Genomic DNA, 21120 nt, shown 5'->3' on the forward strand with positions numbered 1-21120 from the left:
CTCTGCCACCTTGGGCAAGTCACCTCAAACCTCTGAGCCCCTGGGAAAAGCAATGCTCTATCCGTGCTTCTCTCAACAGCAGGTCTTTCCTCTTTTGCATGAAATGCCTTACCCTCTTCCTTACTGAAGACACTGCTTCTACCAACTCCTGTCTTTCTCCCATGGCATCAATTTTCCCCCAAACGGATTATTCCCATCCTTACGCAACTATGCTATCCGCCCAACGTAAAGAAGAAACTTCTCGACTTCACTTTTTACACCAACATTTGCTGTCCCACCTCCCGCACTTTTGCTCTCCTTTGCTGCAAAAATCCAAAAAGAATAGTCTATACTCTCCCCCATGCTGTCTCGAGTGCACTCCACCCGGGCTTCCACTCCTGTTGTCACCAAGGGCACGATGGCCTCTGTGTTGCTGGACCCGGCGGCTGGTTCTCAGAGGCACTGGACACAATTGAGCATTCCTTCCCCCAGCCCACCCGATGGCTTCCAGGAAGTTCTGCTCCCTTGGTTTTCCTCCAACCTCACTAGTCGTTTCTTCACAGATGCTCTGGCTGGTCCCTCCCCTTCTCCGCAATGTCTGTGGCTTGGCCTTGAGACTCTATCTACAGACATTGCCCATGTGCTCTTGGTGGGTCTCATGTCCTCAAATGCCAGCCATGAGATGACCCCCTTATTTGTATCTCCAGCCCGGGCTGTGCTCTCCTGAACTCCAGGCTCGTAGCCACCTGCTTCCTGGGCAGCTCCTCGAGGATGTCTGAGGGACGTCTCAAACTCAGCATGTCCCAGACAATCCCTGACCTGCCCCGCCTCTCCCAGCCTTCCCACTCCAGAGGGCACAGCTCTGTTCTTCCAGTGGCTCAGGCCCCACACCCTGGAGTCACCCCTGATTCCTCTCCTCCTCTCACACACCATCATCTCTGGTCTGGATTACCACAAGAGCCTCTTAACTGTGTCCTGGCTTTGGCCCCTGCTCCACCCCCCTCTACAGTTTGTCCTTAATGCAAAAATCAGAGTGAGTCTTTAAAAACGAAAGTCAGGTTCTGTCTCTCTTGCTCAGACAGTGAAATGGCTCACCGCCATTTGGCTTCAAAGACCCCATGTGACCCCGTTACCCATGACCTCACTTCCTCCAACTCCTCCCATGGCAACTCCACTCCAGCCACACCCACTGTTCTCTAGGGCCGTCTGCTGTTAAACACCAAGGAATAGTCTCCACTTCCATCAAGAAATCCGTTCCCTCCCCCTTCTAATCCCAATGTGTCCTCTTGGCTTATCTTCTGTTTTCCCCTTTTAGGAGACACAGGGAACTATTTTCCTTCTCTCAGAAAAACAAGACTTATGCAACAGTGAGATGGAAGCCGACTGGGGTCACAGCGTGCAGGAGATTCTAGGAGCAGTGGGGTTGTGGTGAAGTGGGGAGCCCTGCATGGTCGAGAAGGGGAGCAGAGCCCAGTCAAAGGGGTAGCTGCTCTTCAGCTGATGGCCGGAAGAGGGAACACAGGCCTTTTAAGAAACGGAAATCAGGGTTTTGGTTTTTTTTGGTGTGTGTGAGATCCCCTAATTTTAAAATATTAAATGCATGTGCAGGCCAAATAAAACACATCTGTGGGCCAGCTGTGGCCCGCAAGGACTGCCAGCTGTAACCTCTGGCTCAGGCTGACGGGTGGGCAGGAAGGAAACGGAGACCCTCAGGAGTGGGAGTGAGAGCCTGGATGCCTGCGTACAGGAGCTACTTGTGGGTGGGAGGTGTCTGGCTGGGGATGAAGTAAGTCACAGGCAAGGTGGGGAGGGGTCCCTGACCTCTGGGAATCAGTAGTGTCCTTTGGTCAAAGAATCTTGGACTAGCAGTCCGAAGGCATAGCCCCGGTTTTGCTTCTCACTAGCCATGGGCTCTAAATAGTCACCTGACCTTCGTGAGCCTCAGTTTCCTTATCTGTAAAATGGGGACACCTGGTCCCTGCCCTACCCAGCTCAGAGTATTGTGGCACAGTGGCACTGTCAGATACCACCCAGTCCTGCCCTGCCCACTTCTCCAAGGGGGGAGGGTGTGTCTGCCACGAAGCCTCCTCCCAGCTTCCCTGGGTGGCGCTGCCAGCCTGGCCCCCTGGTGGCCATTCAATTCAGTCCTTCAGATTGGTGGGGTGTGAGGGAAGCACTGCAGGGTGGGGGAGGGGCCTGAAGGGCTCATCCTGTTCCCTCCCCCTTCCTGGGCATCCGATAACAAAGCCTCCCAGGGATTCAGGGTGCACAGCTGCTGTAGCCTGCTCAATATTTCATTGTGGGGAGGGGCAGGAAGGGAGCCATGGCAGAAGCTGGGAGAACAGAGAACCCAGGCCTGGGGGATGTTGATGTCAGCAACCTGAGAAATCTTCCCACCCTCGTTAAAGTTACTTCCTTCCCCATGCCTGAAAGACAACCCCACCCCACTCCGCCTTCAGGGAAAACCAAGGCTGCCCTGGAATGCTTGGTACCTCCTGCACTTAGAAGGGGCCTTAATTTAAGTGATGGCTGCTGGCCCCACTGGCACAGTTAGCACAGAGAGCTCTGTGATCCCAGCAGAGGCAGCCTAGCGGTCTGCCTCTTCCCATGGCTGAGAGTTCTAGTTTTCACTGGTGGCCTCTGTTGTGCTCTGGGATAGCTGTGTCCTGAAGCTGCCATGACGGATGGATGGCAGCTCCACTCCCAGTTTGACTTACTCAGCTGCTTCTGTGCACTCGTCTGCTTTCAGGACCCACTCTGCTTCTGGCTGGCTCTTGAGCTGAGCCCCAGGCTCACACCTCTGCCCACAAGCCCAACAGCTGCCTTTATCTCAAACTCTATTCCCTCCAGACCAAACACTGCCCCTCACCAGCCACTGGATTGTCTAGGGTCCCCTATGCAGTGTGCCTTTTCCAGCCCCCTAGGGTCCAACAGCAGTTCCTTCTGGAAGCCAAGTCCCAGAACCTGATCCCTGCCCTGGGACCCTATAGCCCTGACTCCCCGCATCCTTCTTCCTCCCCCTGGAACGCTAAGCCCCATCTGCCCTACCAGCCTGGTAGCTCCTGGAGGGCGGGGCATGCAGCACCTGGACCATGGCAGCCCCAGGGAGTGGCTGCCAACGAGGCTGGAGCTGGTACCCGTGTCTACATGTGTGTCCAGGGGCAGAGTGGGCCACTCGACGCTGGATGGAGTCTAAGCGGTGGCTGTAGAGAGTGGTCCTTACCTCTGCCTGAGTGAAATTCTCCAGGGCCTCCCCGGTGCTGCCCTGCTGGGTGTGGAATAGCCGGCCAAGCCGGGGCCCCCGTACCACATGGTAGAACAGGTGGTGGGGGTCGGTGCCTGTGCTGGAACTGGCTCTCAAGCTCTGGCTGCTGAGTGGCTGGATGGACCCTGCGAGAGGCAAAAGGGGACGGTCAGCCTCTGACCAGGAGGCAGGGCAAGGCCTGTGACTGCTGGGGAGGCAGCCTGCCCCTGGCATGGCACACCCACCTGGGCAGATGGTCAGCGTCCGGCTGCCCTCCAGTGAGAGGAGCAGCTGCTTCTGGGCCGTCACCCGGAAGAAGTGTCCAGTGGAAGTATGCTCGCCATCAGATAGGATGAAGCGGAAGCCTCCGTCCGGGGCTCCTAGGACAGACGTGGAGTTGGGTCTCGCTGGCCCACGCCGGCGCCCATCCTCGGGGCACCCCCACCTCTCAGCACCCACCTCTGTGTGAGAACAGCACGAGCCCGCCGTCGAGCTGGGCCTGGGTGAAGCTGTGGACCTTGGCGCCCGGCGCTGTCCGCAGCACCACCTGTCCGTTGCTGGGCTCCTCAAGGGTGTAGACCAGGTCCTCAGGGCCTGAGTCGCTGTCTGTGCCCCTAAGGGCCTCCGGAGGGATGGGCACAGTGGCCCCCTCCCACATCTGGGGATACAAGCGTGCGAAGGTTCTGCCCCCACCAAGTTTACCCACTTCTTTCCTCCCTGGCCCTGGGGCCACCATCAGGGCTCCAACCACACTACCATCTGGGCTCCCCTGCGCAAAGGGCCCTCCACCTCATTCATCTTCCCCTGTTGGCCCAGGGCTCCCATGCCCAGGCTCCCTGCTCTCTATCTGCTCTAGTCCTGCTTGTCCGTCAAGGCCAGCTCATGAACCCCAAGAAGATCCCAGCTCTCACCCCCTCCCCAGAGATCCCCAACCCTGACCCAAAGTGTTGCTCAGTGTGGCTCACTGGCAGGGCAGGGGTTTCCCTTCAGACCCTCCATGGTGAGTCTGGGCAGGGGCTGGCACACGATGGGAATCGTGATTTTTGTCTGCCCAGGATACTTAGAAATGGGCTCCCTTTCCTGGTGAGGGAAGGGGTGGGAGGCTTGGTGAGCTGGAGAGGCGAGTGTCTTGCAGCACAGAAACAGCACTGGGATGGGGGCCCAGGTGTTTCCAGTGCAATCACGAGCCCCCAGGCAGGTGGGTGAAGGCTTCCTGGGGGCAGGCAGCCCCACCCCACGCTCAGAGTGAAGGGGAGCCCCCCTCAAGCCTCCCACCTGCGAGCAGGGCAGGATCCTGTTCCTGTTCCAAGGGTCCTGTTACAGGTCCTGCTGGGTCAGCAACTTGTGAGCAGTACTGGGGAGGGGCTCCCATACCTGGAAAACTGAGCCCTCTGGGATTCCCTCCCCCAGCCCAAGGCTGACCTCAGCCAGAGCTCTGGAAAGAAGGTGGCAAGGCATAGATGCCAGGCTTCAGCACAGGGCTCCTGGCACAAATACGGTGGACAGCACCACCTGGTGGCTGAAGTGCTACACAGCACCATCTGACTGTGGTTCCAGGGCAGCCCTTAGCCTGAAACCTATAACCTCTGCTGGCCCCCCCACCACGGGGCTGCTCTCCACAGGCACATCCTACACGACCAAAGATTCCCAGAGCCCCATGTCACAGACAGCCCAAGTCAGCCTTCTTTTGAAACCTTCCATGGCTGCTGCGGACCCAGAGTCCACACTCTAGAAGTCAGCATTCAAGGCCCTGCCCATTTGCTACCCTGCTGTGCGGCCCTGGTCAAGCCACACCCTTTCTGTTCCACCAGTAACTTCTACTGTGACCCTGGAGAAGTTCTGCCACCTTTCTGGGCCTCAACTTCCACCTCTGCTGGATGGGCGCACCACTACTCTGCAGCAGTGTAAGAGGCAGGGGATTGGCCAGCCAAGCGGTGGCCTTCACTAGCTGGTGGTGGGAGTAGAGAGCAGTCGGAATCCACCCTTAAGGGTCTGAAAGAGCTTTCTTCAGGAGTCCTGGTCCTGAGCCATGGAAAAAGCTTCCTGATGAGGGTGAGTCCAGGGAACAGCAGGACCAAGCATGTCCATTCACAAGGCTGTCTATTACACTTATAAGTGTCCAGTAATAAAGCCCCACACCTGTGTTCTATTTTCAGTGCAGTTGCTCTTCTCTCTTCCCAATAACCTAGTGAGGCATGTGGCAGGATCCCCATTTTACAGAGGAGGAAACTGAAGCTCACAGACGGGGAGCTATGTGCTGGCCTCTCTCTGGGAGGGGAGGTGGGAGGTGGTCCTAGAACGCTCTCACCTGCAGGCCTGTGTTTGTGGTGAGGATGGGGGGTTGGTCGTTGACAGGCAGGATGGTGATAGTGAAGGTCACGGGACGGCTCTGGCGGTCCATCTCTGAGGCATTAGCCACTAGGACGAAACTGTCTGCCAGCGTCTCGCTCCCGTCATGCACATAGAGAATCAGCTTCTGTTCCACCTGCAGGCAGGCCCAGGGCTAGAGGTCAGGCCCCAGCAGGCCTGAGACCCACCGTGGGTCTCAGGCCCAGCACGTTTCATGACCTGCCTTTGGGTGCAGGAGGAGATTGACTCCTCCAGAGCTTCAGTTTCTGCAGGTGGCAATGGGGACAATCATTTCTCCCAGAGCAAAGGAATGAAGGAGTGGAGGAAATGGGGACATTCATCTCTCTCTGCCAGTGAGGGAGGGTGAGATGAGGTGCTCTGTAAATGCGGGCTCCTGCCTCCTATCTGTGCATACCCCCAGACTCTGCCCCCAGAGCTGGGCTGCACCCTGGGCCTCCCTGACCATACCTCTCTCCAGGAGAAGGTGCTGAGGGTCCTGTCTTGAGGTCCTTCCTCTCTCTTCAGGACCCCATGCTGGGGTGGCTCCAGCACCTGCAGGTCAAGGCCCGGCAGCGTGGGGAAGTAGGGCCCAGTGATGCGGAGCAGTGGAGGGGCCAGCGTGCGGGTGCCGCCCTCGGGGACGCTGAAGTTCAGCGCCTCCAGTGGGATGGCAGCGGGCAGCACCTCCAGCTCCACGTGGATGCCCTCGAGGGGCGCACCCAGGCCTGAGGACACATCCAGGGAGAAGACATCACTCCAGGCCTCAGGGCGGGAGTGCAGGTACAGGACCCTGCCCGCGTCCACCGCCGCCTGAGAGAAGCTGTGCACAGGGTCCAGGCTGGGCAGCTCGGCTGCCGTGGCGCGGTGGGACAACATCACCAGGTGGCCAGAGCTCGGTGGGGTCTTCACTGAGAACACAATGTCTGCCGGTGGCACTGCCTCCTGGGCTGCCTGGTTGTGAGAGGGGTCACAGAAGGAGGCTGTTGAAGCCTCTGAGGTACACACTCCCTCGGCGATGTACACAATCACACATCCTCAGATTCAGTGACACGGACATACAGTCTCACCACACACAAATGTTTGGACAGAGACACATATATGTCACACACACATGCGCGCGCGCACACACACACACACACACACACACACACACACTGACTCCCCCTGCCATGCTACTGCCACAAGAGGGTGCCCCATCCTTCTCAGCGACACAGACTCCTACAGTACAGGCCCCAGGCAGCTTGCAGACCCTAGTCCAGTCTAGGGCCTGGAGGGAAGGTGCTTCCTCATCTGATGGTCCAGCCATAAAAGGCTATACACCACCCCCAAACTCACATTCCTGTTCTGTCCCTCTGCCTGGAATACTGTCCCCCCGTTCTCTGCTGTTAAATCCCAGACTCTTCAAAGCCTGGCTCAAATGCTGCCTTCTCCCGGCAGAAGACTTCCCGACACCAGACTTGTTTAGTCACAGTCTGCCCTAAAGTCCAGACAGCCAGAACCACAAGAGGCTCAGAAGTTGGCAGTGTAAGAGAATAAGGCCCAGAGAGGGCAAGCAACTGGTGTGAGGTTGCACAGCAAGGCAATGGGTCTGCTGGATGGCCTGTGGTTGCTTTGTGAGGTTCCTGGGTGGTCAGCAGCCCTGTCCAGACCCTGAGGCCTGGTCTGAGGTCTGGGGAAAGAACTGAGGACATGGGGAACTTCCCTGGTGGTCCAGTGGTTAAGAATCCACCTTCCAATGCAGAGGACGTGGGTTTGATCCCTGGTCGGGGGAATTAAGATCCCACATGCCTCGGGGCAACTAAGCCTGCAAGCCGCAACAAAGGTCCTGCATGCCTCAACTAAGACCCAATGCAGCCAAAAATAAAAATAAATAAATAAATATTAAAAAAAAAAAAAAGAACTGAGGACATGGGAGCGGGGCAGTGGGGGCAACCAAGCCTGTCTTCAAGACCTATAGTCCTCAAAGTTTGTACCTGTTAAAATCCTCCAGAGAGCCTACTCTTGTTCAAATACAGATTCTCAGGCTCCACATCAGAGTCTATGGTCTGGGTGGGGCCCAGGAATTTGAATGGTTGGCCACAGCATGTACATGTGTGCACATGACATGTGGAGGAACACGTAACCCAGAGGCAGCTGTATGTACAATAAACTCCCCAGAAACCCTCAGGCACCCAACATGCACATGTACAGTTACATACCTAAGGCACATACACACACTGGCCCAGAAGCCACTACAGGCACATCCCAAACCATCCAAGCACGCGTGGCATGAAGGCTGGAGGGAAGGATCCCCTTTACCTGGCCCATATCCCTGCTCACCCCCTCAGCCCTTTACCTCCAGCTGGTCTCTTCTGATCTCAGCCGCCTCCCCCTGGAAGACATAGATCTTCTTGTTCTGGACCAGGTGCAGTGGGGCCAGTGGCCCCTCTAGGGCAATGGTCACTTGTAGGGCGGCATCTGTGTGCACAGGCCCTGCCTCCACAGAGAAGCCCAGGGTATCACGGGGGCTGAGGCTGCCGTTGTGGCTGTAGAGAATGGCCCCATCCAGCAGGTCCTGCTGGGAGAAGGTTGTGACTGGCTGGCCAGCCCGGAGCAGCAGCCCCCAGCATGGGCCAGCTGTGACATGGTAGTGGACCTCATCCCCACCACGGATATCTAGGTTGGTGTCCAGGTGGAGCACAGCTGTGTCGATGGTGCCCTGGCCTCCTTGAGGGACCAGAAGGCTGGAGCCGTTGGCCACACGGAGGTAGGGCTCTGAGGCCTGAACTTCGAGCAGCGCTGTGGCCTGGTGCTGCCCATCGGACACCTGCAGCTGGATCCAGCCGCGGTCGGCTCCCGAGTGCACGAACAGGACCCGCCTCTTCCTGAGGTCCTCCTGGGTGAAGCGGTAGATGGGCCGAGTGGGCTCACCTGCAGCCACGATGCTGCCGAAGAGGAGGTCCTTGCGGGTCAGCACCAGCTGAGCGTCAGCAAAGCCGGAGTCAGCATCGCTGAAGGCCATGTCATCGGTGGTCAGCAGCCGTTGCCCACCGCGGGCCACGTGGAAGACGCGGCTGATGGTCTGCACAGGGGCGTGGTCATTCACGGGCTGGATGGCCACCCGGAAGACACCCCGTACCTCCTCCCAGGCCACGTCACCACTGCCCTCGCCCTGGCGGGTAGCCACAAAGGGGATGTCATCTTCCGTGGTCTCAGAGTCGTCATGCTGGTAGACCAGCCGGCCGTGCAGCAGGTCCTCATTGGTGAAGGACGTCACCACAGTGACACCGTCCTGTGCCCCCTGCCACACCAACCTGCCGTGGCGGGGCCGCTCCATGACCTCATAGAGGTAGCTGGCACTGTTGAGACTCTTGACAAAGAGGTGATCGGCAGAGAGGACGCCCTCGCCACCCTCAGGCACCGAGAGGAGGACGTTGGTGAGGACAGGGGCGTCTGGATCACCACCGATGTGGATGGGGAAGGTGTAGAGTGGGGAGAAGTGTGGCGGGGCTGTGACCCGGAAACGGAAGGAGTCCTCGACTGCCTCTGAGGCACGTGCTGTGGCCCCATAAGTCAACCGGCCAGCCTGCAGGTCATCCTGGGTGAAGCTCTGACCGTCCGACAGCCGCATGCCCTGTAGCTGAAGATTACCCTTCCTGGGGGCCTGAACCACCTCATAGTGGAAGGCGGTGGGGTTCGGGCCTACCTCCTCCAGGGTGGCTTCCAGGTGGGCTGTGGTGATGGCCTCCTGCTGGGCGTTCTGGGGGTGCAGAGGCTCCAGCCGCAGCAGCCACACCGTGGCTCTCTGGACTGTCACTGGGAAGGACAGATTGCTCAGGGTCTCCTGGCCCACCTGCACCTCCAGGGCCACGTTCTCCACGGTGTCCTCGGCACGGTGCTGCGGGTCGGTGCTCAGGTACCTCACGCGGCCCTGCTCCACGTCCCGCTGGTGGAAGGCCTGTGTGGCCCGCCACTCGGTGCCCTCTGCCCCGCCCGCCCCCTGCTTCTGCAGCTCCCCAAACTGCAGGGCCCCGGTGAGTCGGAACAGCACGCTCACATCCTGCCCCACAGCATTTGTCTCAACCGACAGGTTGGAGGGCAAGACAGGTGCAGTGGAGCCCTGGGCCAGGCGCAGCCCCGTGTTGTGGCGGACCTGAATGGCCGGCCGGATGGCCACCACCTTCAGCGTGACCGGGGGGCTGGCTTGCAGCCCGTCGCTGACCCGGAACGTCAGGTCCGGGGCAGGCCCGCCGCGGTGGACGTACACTAGGCTGCCCACATCCAGCTCCCGGCAGGAGAACTCGGTCGCTGGCTCCCCAGGCTGGTCTTGGCGCTCCACGGGGAGGCCGGCGGGGACACCGAGGAGCTGGAAGGTGAGGCCCTCGCAGGCGGAGTCTGGGTCATCGGCCTGGAAGACCTCCGGCCCCAGCAGCTTCTGAGTGTGTTCCAGGATCACCATGTGGCTGCCATGCGGGAAGATGACGCGGGGCGGGTCGTTGACGGGGTTTATCTGAATGGGCAGGATGTACGTTTGGCCCCTCCGAAGGCAGGAGGGCACGGGCCCCCGAGCTGTCACCGACACCTCAAGCACAAGCTGGTCGGAGGTGTCCTCGGAGCCATCGTGGACGAAGCGGGCCTTGCGGTTCACCACGTCCAGGAGGGTGAACATTTTCCGTGCCTGGGCACTCGGGATGTCCAGCTCCAGCTTGCCGTGGCGGGCCCCACGGCTCACGCTGAACAGCACCTGGGATTTGCGCAGCTCGGCCTCGCTCAGATCCAGCGTGGGCTGCACGTGCCGCCACTCCAGCCAGGCTGTGCCGCCCTCGGCCACCACCAGGGGGCGGACGGTCAGCAGCTGGGTGAAATTGGCAAAGATCGGAGGCAGCCCCGGTTCAGGGGCGCAGGGCTCAGGCAGCTCCATAGCCGGCCAAGCCTCGGGTGCCAGGGTGGAGAAAGCTTCGTATGGGCCATAGGCATCCTCCTCCTCCTCCTCCAGCCTGCAGCCAGCCTCCATGCCGCGAGTCAGCAAGGCTTCCCGGAGCCCCCATCTCTGACCATTGATGCTGAGATCCTCCAGGCAGCCCAGCAGGGAGACGTTGACAGCCAGGCCCAGGCGGTGTTCCTGGAGATGGCGAGAGCCCTCTGCATCCAGCCCCCCAAGGAGGAGACTGCCTCGTGGCTCTAGGTAGCTAAGGACCCCACGGTTGGAAGTACGTGTGGGGTACTGGTCCACGGAGATTTCCAGCCTGTGAGCATCCATGTGGACACTGACCTCGTGGGGCTGCCCATCGGCCACAGGCACGCTGTTGTGGAGCAATACAGTGCCCTGGCCCTTCTCCACCACAGCCCGCAGGTGGCCCTCAAATATGTCCACGTAGATGAAGTCCCCGTGCCGGCCCCCTGCCTGGAAGGCCAGGGGTGCCTGCCGGCTCCGTGTGGTGAGTGTAAACTCCAGGGTGCCTTCATCCCGAGTGCCCCAGGCAGGGAAGGCAGCCAGCGAGTGGGGCCCAGAGAAGCCCATGGCCACGTCATCACCGGCAGAGAACTCCTCAGCACAGCCCTCAGGCACGTCTGGGGTCAGTGGCCGAAGGAGGCTGCGGCCATTGAGGGTGGCTGTGTGGAGACAACCCCGCAGGGGTCGGCTGGCTCTGCTCAGGTAGGGCAGGCCAAGGCTCCTGGTGCCCCCCAGGAAGAGCCCATAGGGGACCTCCAGGGGGACCTGCTGGACTTGGGCGGAGGCATTCAGGAGCCCATCGACTGACAACAAGGCCCAGCTGTCTGACACGGTCAGCCCCACAGTGTGGGGAATGGAGTCGCTCAGCAGTGTCTCTGCCAGGGTCTGCATCCTCACCTCCTCCTGGCCCAGGATAAATCTGACCTGAGGAGAGACGGGGGAATGGGGGATGGGGGAGGCACACTGAATCCATCACTTCTGCAGTAAAAGCATAACTGGTCCCCCACACTTGGGGTCCCCAGAGCAGAGGGCCTAGGACAAAAGCTTCTCACGTCACTCCTCTCCCTTTCCTGCCATCTCTTTACGCATCCCCCAAACACTCACCAAAGTGATCTCTGTGCCAGGCCTGGATGGGCTCAGGGGACCCCGATGTGAATCCGATGTGGTCCCTGCCCACACAGACCTGTCATACAGCAAGATGCTTTCCTAGAGATTCAGCCTAGATTCTTTTATGTCTCCCCTCTTTCCTTGGGTGAGAGGTGCTAGAAAAATCACCTTGGAATACGGAAGATTCTTCCCCTGGCACAATGGGCACCTGGGAATCCCCTGATGAGTCCCCCTAAGTAGACCAAAACACCGTGGGGTCACTGAGGCAGCCAGGCTCACTGTTCAGAAATGGGGAGCCCAATCAGATGCTCTGTGTTTTGACCTGTCCAAGGGGAGGTCCTTGGGGAGAGAAGAGAGACATGGTTCTGTCCCCAGGACACTGACACCAGAGCTGGCTCTGGTGTGGTGTTCCCACAACCAGATGGTAAAATGGGTGGTATGGAAACTGAAAGAGCAGAGCACTAAGAACGTATGGCCTTGAGAGTCCACGTATGGAGCACCTTTCTAGGGGTGTGGCATCAATATACCTGGCAGGGAGGAAGAGCATCAGTGCTAGGTTGTACCAGGCCATGTTCAACAGTGACACCTTGTGGCAGTGAGAAGCAATGGCAGCATCAGATGGACTGAAAGCAGCTGAGGGATTCAGAGGACAAGAGGCCTCTCTCCCCTGGGGTGTGGAAGCAGATGGCTCCCCCAAATTTGGACTAAGACCTCATGTTCTCAAACTCTTCATGGTTAGGGGGAAGCCTTGCCAGAAGACTCTTTGCTAATAAAGCTTGTGGTGACTTGAAGGATGAAACAGAAAACTGAGGAAGCTGTGGCAGTATTGGTCGTTCCATCATCGACAGACCGTGGTGAATCAGGGTGATTGGTGCTATGCCAGAGGAGCGCACGGGGGTGCTGGAACCCAGGAGAGGGGACCCAGTCCAGGTGAGGAAGGGATGCCCATGCTGAGACTTCAAGGAGAGGCTGGAGTTAGGCAGGTGCAGGGAACGAGTGAGGCTTGCACCAGGCAGAGGGAGTGTAGTGAGCAAAAGCGAGAGACCACAAGGCGGCAGGGAGCTGAAAGCAGCCAGGGTGGTCAGGACACAAAGGACCGGCCAGGGGTCGTGGTGAGAAGTGTGGCTAGAGGGCAGGAGGGCAGAGCTGGTTCACGAGGAAGTCACACCTTCTGGGATGCTTCTGTCCATCTCACAGTGGGGAACTTGAGACCTCAAGGCAAAAGTGACTCCCACAAGGTCACACAGCCGGTTGGGGGCCACTCAAAGCTAGAGAAGGAATCCAGCAGGGAGATGTCACTGACCTGCAGGCGTCCAGAGTGGAGCTGCAGGAGGAGGTAGTCAGCCGGGCCTGCCGCCAGGAGAAGCAGGGCTTCGGGCTGGGACGTAGAAAACTCCAGCTGTAGGTCTATGTCAGTCAGAGACATGGCCACAGGAACCTCCAGGTGGTTCTCTCCGAAGAAGGAGGCTGTGTGACAGAGAGAGCTGTGGTGAAGCTTAGCCCCTTGCCTGGAGGAGAGGTGCTGCAGGGTGGACGGGTGGGCTGCAGGGAGGGCATTGCATGCTGGTACACCCTCACGGTTCTCCTATGTGGCGCTCTCCCGTGGCCTCAGCTGGTCCCAGCACCTGCTTGGTCCTGGCACCAGAAGGCACGGCCTCACCTTGTGTCCAGCCCAGACCCTGGCTCTGAAGGAGGCCAGACCCAGCATTTCAAGCATCTCAGGTCTCTTCCTCGGAGGTTTCTGGGGCCAGAGGCCTTTGGCAGCTCTGGCTCTCTTCCCCTGGGCCGCAGAGGAATCTCCATCCTGGGTCTGGCTCAAACGGAAATGGCCACTGGACTGATCACCTGGCCCGATGGTCAAAACCCCCAGGAATGAAGCTCTAGGAGAACCACCTCTACCCAAACTGATCTCTGCTCAAATTCCTTCTCCTAAGCGCCCGTATGGTTTAGCCCCTGGGTTGGCTGGGACCACAGCTGGGCTCTGGTGGTGGTAAGTCAGGCAACCCACCCATCCCTGCATCTCTCTTGGGCCATGCTCCCAGCCATCTTTGGGGGTCAGGGGGGGCAGCTTGTTGGCCTGAGTCCATCAAAGAGCAAAGGCTCTGAGGCTAGATGGAGACCACGTGCAGTGCCGGACCCAAAATGGGCCAAACTTCCTCCATCACCCTGTATTGCTTCCTGCTGCTTAGCTATTAAAGGTCCCCGGTGAGCGGTCAGATCCGGCCCCTTTATTTCCACCATGGCCAGGAAGCCAGGGATGACGAGCTGAGTTCTTCAAGCCTCGGTCTGAGGCTGAAGACAAGGCCTGGGAGGGGATGACGGCCTGATGGGCAGGCCAGAGGGCCTCCCAAGACAGGCGGTCATATTTGGGGTTTCCCAGGGTCAGGGGTCCCTGGGTAGGGACACCTCCTCTTTTGAAGTTGTCACCCCCTCCAGGCAGTTTCCCCGAATTAGCCTCCCTTGGCCTCTAACCCGATGCCACAATTTCTGGTCCATTCCTTTTGTGGAGTTTAGTGCCACATATAATGTCGACTCTCCCCACTTGACATCCAGGGCTGGGGAGACGGGAATGGGTTACAGAGATGATTCACCGCCCCCCCCTTGGGCTTCTCTTAAATCCGGTGAGAGTGAGTAAAGGCTGATGGCCTTGATAGGAATGATCTGGCACCAGCCATATACATGCTGGTCCCCGGGCAGCCTGAGCCAGCTGACATGCACCTGAAGAAGTAGCATCAGCCACTGGAAGAGTCCCAGACTTGTTTGTCCTAAGGGCAGCCAACACAGCCTGGAGGGACGGAGGGATGTCCAAGAAGGATGATGCTCCTCCCCCCGGGGTTGAGCTGAAATCCCTTCTACTTATCCCCTCTGGCCAGCACTTGCTGGCAACACCAGAGCCTTGTTTGGGAAGCTAGATGAATCAAAGGAGAACTGCAAAACCATTCGGGCGGACACGGCCCAGCAGGCCCAGGACACCTCGGTGCCCGTGAGGGACAGACCAGGGAACTGGCAGCTGGCGGGCACCTACGGGGGTGCTTTATCTGCAAGATCATCGATTCTTAAGGACAAAACGCAGCACGCTAAACTGAGGGCAGCCACAGCCGAAGAGTCGGGGCAGGTGGCCCCGTAGGATGGAGCCACCACGGTGGCACGTAGGAACTCAGAACGGCTGGCAAGAGCCGATTGTTACATTTTCAGGAATTTTGCAAGCCAGGTGATGCTGCCCGGTGAGAATATTTATACCACGGAAAGAGGCAAACACTGCAAATCAGGGCTCCCTGTCTCCAGGAGAGTCTGTTGCTAAACATTTACCTGCCTGCCACGCAGGAGCTGGGGGCCCACTGCTTCCCCTGTGTGGGAGTGAGCACAAGCCCTCACCCACACTCCCTTTTGCTAAAGGTGGATGTCAACCTGTCAGGGCACAGTCAAGCTGAGGAGCAGGCAGGAACTTAAGTAGCTGGCTGTCTCTAACTACTGAACCACCTGCCTCCAGCACCCTCCCAGCAGGGGAGAGTAGCAGCCTGTTAGGCCTGGTTCTCCAGGCCAGAGTGGGAGGGTGACAGGAAGCAGAGGTTCTTTCCAGAGAGCTGGGGGCTGAATGGGCCCATTGAGGGGCTGAGCCCTGCTGTTTCCTGCGGGGCCAGGCGGGAAAGGGCTCACACAAGCTGCCTTGTGCTGCTGGGAGCGCACAGGCCGGGCAGCCCCCTCGCCCCAACGGAGGCCTCTGAGGCCTTGCTGGCCAGGATTTTGGAAACTCTGACAGTGCCACTCCCCCCACCTCCTGGTCTCCTTCTGCTGCCTCTCTTACTGTCTCTGATGGGCTGCAGTTGTAAGAACCCAGAGTCCCTTTTCTGGGCTGGGGGCAGGGGGACAGTTGGAGAGGGACTTCAAATGGAGAGGGGATGCAGGATAAAGAAGTCATGAGCTTGGAGTCAATCCCAGAGGGCTTCCTGGGGGAGGTGAGGGTTGTGTAGAGGAGCAGAGAGGGAGGGAAATGGGCAGTCTCAGAGGGAAGCAAGGACAAGAGACTGGCAGGGATATACAGGTTCTGGAAATGTTGAAGACAGAGGAGTAGAGAGAAAAGAAGCATGGGCCACACCAGGCTCAGCAGCCTGAGAGGGGTGTCAGGGCAGTGGGGGGAGGAGAGGAGGCATCATTACTGCCTGGAGAACTGTCCTTGACTCTCCTGGGCCAAGAAGACCCATGATTCATCAAAACACCAGTTCAGGCCTGCAGCAGCTATGTGTGCTGCCCTCTGGGCCAGAAGAAGGGGCCCAACTCAGGCCTCAGTGTCACCATTCTGTAAAATGGGCACTCCTTCCCACTCTTTCCTCCTCCTGTCTGTGGGGATTAGTCCTGGACGTCCCTTTCTGGTCTGGGTCTGCTCTCAAACGTGAGTGTGCGGAGGGTTAATGGTGTGGACTGCTTGGGTGGCTCCAGGCCTTTGGCATGGGGGGGGGCAGGATGCCCCAAAGGGTCTGGGGGACAAGTAGGAGGGTCAGGACGAGTGCCACAGGTATGGGTTTCTCTGCCTGGAAGAGGATACACAGCTGAATGTCCAGGGGGGTGTAGATGTGTACTTGCATGTGTGTGCAAGTGTGTGGGTGGCTGCTGGGAGTGTATTTTGGGTTTGCATAAGGCTGTGTGCTTGTGCATGTGTATGCGTGTGGGCTGGGAGCTGCCAGGACAGAGCAGTGATTGTGCCCAGGCCTGTCCTGCCCCTCGGTGCCCGTCCGCCATGACTTTGGCTGTGCCTGGCTCCATGAAAGGGGCAGTGTGTTCCTGGAGGGTTGCAGCCCCTCCCACCCGGCACCCATCCACCCGAGAGGTTTGCTGAAGGTGGAGAATCCCACAGCTTCCCACCCTTCCTGCCCACGAACAGGGCACTGCTGTCTGGGCCCAGGGTGGGCTCTCCATCCCTCTTCCTGAGAGGAGGGCTGGGGGCACAGAAAGAGTCTGTATCCATCCCCACTGCAGCCCTTTCTCACACAGGGGGATGAAGCCTAGGCCAAGGTCCCCCAACAAGCCACCCTCTGGCACAGCATGGGTTATGCTGGCATCTCCTGGCTCCCTGGGCCACTCCTAGGATGTTTATGAATGGGGACCTGGTCCCTGTCCCTGGGGGACCCCAAACACGAGGCTTACTTCCATCATGGCTCTCAACCCTCTGCCTATCAGCGGGATTTTGGCCTCTCGGTCTCTCTCAGGCTCCCCACTCCCTCCCAGGCTGGCCAGGGGCAGGGTCTCAAGCATGAGTGCCTTTCCAGTCTTGGCGCTGCTGCAGACCCTGCTCCTTCTGGGTCCTCAGAACCCCTGGGGCTGGCCAGTCTGTCTCTCTCCCCGTCTCTGTCCCACATCTCCCTTGTCTCTGCCTCTGCTTTTCCTCTTCTCTCCCTCTCTTGGTCTTTGGCCCCCCTCTTCCCTCTGTCCCATCCCGGCTGTAACTGGGAGTACCGCCCTTGCCCCAGAACAGTCCAGAGAGCCAGACTTGCCTCCCCAGCCCTGGGACCCTCACTCCTTGGTGATGGGTTCCACAACATCAGAGTTCTCTGTGGCCCTTGTCTGCAGTAGGGTACTCGGCTTCCGCTTACCAGACAGATAAACTGAGGCTCCAAGGGAGAAGCAATCTGACAGAGAGAAGCAGAAAGCCTGCAGCTCCTGGCCTTGCCACCTGTTGGAGCCCTGCCTGCCTGGGCACCCCACCCCAGGCAGTCAATCTCTGTGCGCTCCCTCCCACCACATTCCTGGTTGCCTGGGAGCAGCCAGGCGGCCCCAGAGCCGGTGTGCGTCACGGGCAGCAGCAGCATTCCTGGGTGTATGCTGCTGCCTGACTTTATAAGGGAGAAAGTTTGGGAGCCCAGAGCTGCCGGCAGGATGGCCGTTGGAAAGTGCCCGGCCCCACAGTCAAGGGTGGGTGGTGGGAGACCTGGACATGAGGATGTGGGGATGGTACCGAGGCGGAGCAGGAGGTGAGAGACGGATGGGGAGAGACTTGGGAACCATTATTCATTCATTCATTCATTCATTCATTCACGCACAAATATAATAATGTAGCGACGGGGATGGAAGAGGAGAACTAACCTGGGAGATACAGAAAGCCTGAGAAAGACAGTAAAAGTGAGAATGAGAAATAAAGACCCCCTCCTCCACAAAGACTGAACTCAGGGATCCAGACGGAGGCCTGAGGAAGGAGATGGGGGAGGAAAAACCAAGAGAGACAGAAAAGGCAGGATGTTGGCAGTGAGCCTGCTGCTGTGCACAGGATCGAGGAGAGTGAGGAGGGGGCACCCCACCAGCCAGCTGCGGAGGGAGGGGGCAAAGCTGGGCTTTTCCACTGTAGCCTCTTGGGGTTTGGCACCAGGGGTGACAGATCCTGGTTCCAGATCCCGGCCCTGGGTAGGCAGTGGTGAGGCCGGGAGAGTCCCCCTGAGGGAGTCTGACGGGGAGCTGCGGGGGGGGGGGGGGGATGTTCCGGGAGGGCCAAGGCAGGGATGAAGGGCTCTCTGTCTCCCCTCGTGTGTGTGTGTGTGTGTGTGTGTGTGTGTGTGTGTGTGTGAGTGGCCCACCTGCGGGCTGAATGCCGGCCCTGTGTGAGAGCAGGGATGGGCCCGGGGCTCTGCTCCCATCACCCAGGTCCTCTGGACCTCAGGCCTGATCCCCTCCTCTCACGCCTCCAAGGGACTTGCTTTTTCTTTACCAGCACTCTGCCGCCAAGCCAGGGGACCCCTGAGGAGGGTGGGTTGCAAAGTTCCCTCTGATTTAGAACCAGAGCTTCAGCTCCCAGGACTGCCGGTGAGGCTGACTGCTCCCGCCCATTTCAGGGCTGGGAAAGCAAATATTCTGAGATGAGAACTCAGCCCCACAGAGCACTGCAGACTCCTGAACGGACACAGTGGGCTGCGTGTGGGCCTGAGTGTGAATGAGTGCAGGGCAGCGCCACGCGTCACAGCGGGTCGAGGTGAGTGTGGGCAGGTGAGGATCTGGTGCCGTGGGCCCAGTCTGGCTCTGGGTACTGGACCACGACTCCCTGGCCACGCCTGCCTCCCTGGGCTCTGGGGCAAGGGAGAAGCGGTCACGGCATCTATTCAGGTGTCTGCCCCTCTCTCAGCATGTTCCATAGCCCCCCAAAGCTCAGCCCTCCCAAACCGAGCTATGACCTTCCACCAAGCCTGTTACCACTGAAGGTAACGGGGGAAAGTTACAGGGATGACTTCAGGTCAGACCAAAGGGGCAACATAACCTGCCCTTGGTGGTGACACAGGGGTCATAGAGCCAAGACTAGATGGCTCACTACCTGCCAGGGCTGGCTGCCTGTGAGAGGCTCACACACCTGCAGACCCACTGTGCTCACCGCGCTGGCTCTCCTAGCCACTGATTCCAGACCGGGGAATAACCCAGAGGCCTACCGACCACCTGCTCCTCTCCTGCCCTGTGAGCCACAGCCATAGGAACATCGGTAGGTTAACTCAAAATCACATGGGACTTAAAGAAGCAGCCTTCCTCTTGGGAGACAAAAGCTGTCTCAACAGAGAGCAGGAATGCCAGGCCCTGTCTGACCACCTCCCCGTCTCAACACTACAAAGACCTCGCTGGGGTCAAGGTGGCCCCATCCCTCCTCGCTCCAAGAACTCTTGAGCCCTGAGACTCACTCTCGGGGTACTTGACGTCTTTGGTTGCCTTTCTGGTTCCTTGCAAGGCCACGGAGGCCAGGGCAGGACAACAGTTTCCTTAGCTATTGGCTGAGCCCTGACTCTGGTCACTGGCCTCAGCTACTGGTCCTCTAACCAGGCATCCGGAGGCCACCCACACTGAGTGGCATACACTGGGGAACATTTACAATTCAGGGATCCCCTCTGGAAGGTGAGTACCCCTGGAGAGGAAGCAGGGAACGGGTGGGGTGGGAGATGCTGAGCTTCGTCCACAGACGTCGACAGGGGCAGGGTTGGTGTCCTGGGATCCCAGCCACATGTTCCAACCCTGGGGCCACGTGGGGCACAGAGGAAGTGGGAGGGAAAATGAGAGGTTTTGCTGGAAGAAGCAGCCCAGAGTCCACCCAGGCTGGAGGGCAGGGGTGTGGAGGAAGCGGGGCCCTGAATGGAGTCTTTGTGGAGGCCCTGCTGCTCCCCAGGGTGGGGCTGCTGTGGCATGGAGCAATTCTGAGCGGCTTTTCCTTGCCTTATAATTTTCCTCCTTATAGGGCAGCTGAGTGGATTTCTATGCCCTTTTCCACATCCCGTTCCTTCTGGCTTTCTTGGCCCCAGAAGCAAGGTGGGATCCTCATCTCAGTGGGCCCAGGCTGAGGTAGGGGTCCTGGCAGGGAAGAAACAGAGTGAAGGACCCTCGCCTGGCATGGGTCTGCAGTTCCCCACTGCAACAGGGTCCTTGTGAAGCTGCTCCCATTTTACTGGTGAGGAAACTGAGGGGCAAAGACAGCAGTCATCTGTTTTAGGGCCTAAAGATGAGCAGCTGCAAGGCTGGGATTCGAGCCCCTGTGGGTGTGGCTCCAGAGCTGAGTGCTGTGGGTTCAGGGAGGGGTGTGTGCACACAGAAGCAGGGAGGGTGGGGGTGGGTTTTGTTGCTGCCTGTGAATCGGAAGTGGAGCATCTGTGGCTGGCCCCAGTGGGAGGAGGGTGTGAGAGCTGGCCTCCTGCCTGGGAAGACACACTTTTTTCCCTTCCTTTCCGGTCCTCGGTCCTCAGTCCTCAGCCCCCTGTCTCAGGGTCAGGGGTGGAGGTGGGAGGGAGTGAGGAAGGGAGGGGAAAGCTGGATGGGGTCTGGTCTGGGGCTGGGCAGCTGGCCTTTCCCAGTGCGGCTGGATGGGGTCTGGTCTGGGGCTGGCCGGATCAGGGAGGGACCTTCTTCAAGGCTGGATGCAGATGGCACATTCCAGAAACCACTGATAGTGCTACCCATGCCCACGGGGGTCTTGGAGGTGAGAGATGAGGGTGGAGAGGCAGGGGGTGTGGGCTCTGCCCAGGGTGAGAAGCCTGCTCTCTGATGGGCCAGCCCCTCTCTTGGGCAGAAGCCAGAGGTGGGACGGCTGTTGGTCATCTCCAAGTCTCCCCATCGCTCTGGGATGAGAAACCGCTAAGGGCAGGGCTGCTGGGGAGGTGTCTCAGGGCTTCCCCCAGCCTGGCAGGCTGGCCTTGGAGACAGTGAGTGTGCGAGCTGGGATGGGGGATAGTGGAAGCAATGACTGTGGGTTTGGACAGAAGCCTGGATGAATTTGGCACAGATTGTGCTCAACGGGCTGTGTGCCTTGGCGAAGCCACAGCCATCTGTGCCTCAGTTCCCCCATCTGAAATATAGGAAAGAGGGGTGGGATGACCCCACAGACAGAAGTCCCACATCCAGGAGACTGGGGGTAGCAGAGGCTTGGGTCAGGGATCATCCCCCCAACACACACACACACACACACCCCTGGCCCCTGGCCAGCCCAGCCCAGCAGGAAGGGGCTGGTGGGGAGGTGTGATCACTATAGTGGGTACAGCACAGCCACCTCTGGCCTGAG

General features: G+C 59.0%; 1 protein-coding gene across 1 annotated transcript in view; it reads right to left on the reverse strand.

Moving 5' to 3' along the window:
- The window catches only part of CSPG4 (chondroitin sulfate proteoglycan 4), a 35727-nt gene that overhangs the window by 3724 nt on the left and 10883 nt on the right, over nt 1-21120 (reverse strand). Inside the window, exons 2-8 of the mRNA XM_029238311.1 lie at nt 12916-13079; nt 7908-11429; nt 6041-6523; nt 5532-5708; nt 3683-3881; nt 3469-3603; nt 3203-3369 (exon numbers count right to left, since the gene is read on the reverse strand). Of these exons, the coding sequence (XP_029094144.1) occupies nt 3203-3369; nt 3469-3603; nt 3683-3881; nt 5532-5708; nt 6041-6523; nt 7908-11429; nt 12916-13079 (4847 nt within the window). The remainder of the gene's footprint in view (nt 1-3202; nt 3370-3468; nt 3604-3682; nt 3882-5531; nt 5709-6040; nt 6524-7907; nt 11430-12915; nt 13080-21120) is intronic.

This window comes from Monodon monoceros, unplaced genomic scaffold, assembly GCF_005190385.1.
Source record: "Monodon monoceros isolate NGI ecotype Baffin Bay Population unplaced genomic scaffold, NGI_Narwhal_1 Super_Scaffold_21, whole genome shotgun sequence".
NCBI classification, from domain to species: Eukaryota; Metazoa; Chordata; class Mammalia; order Artiodactyla; family Monodontidae; genus Monodon; species Monodon monoceros.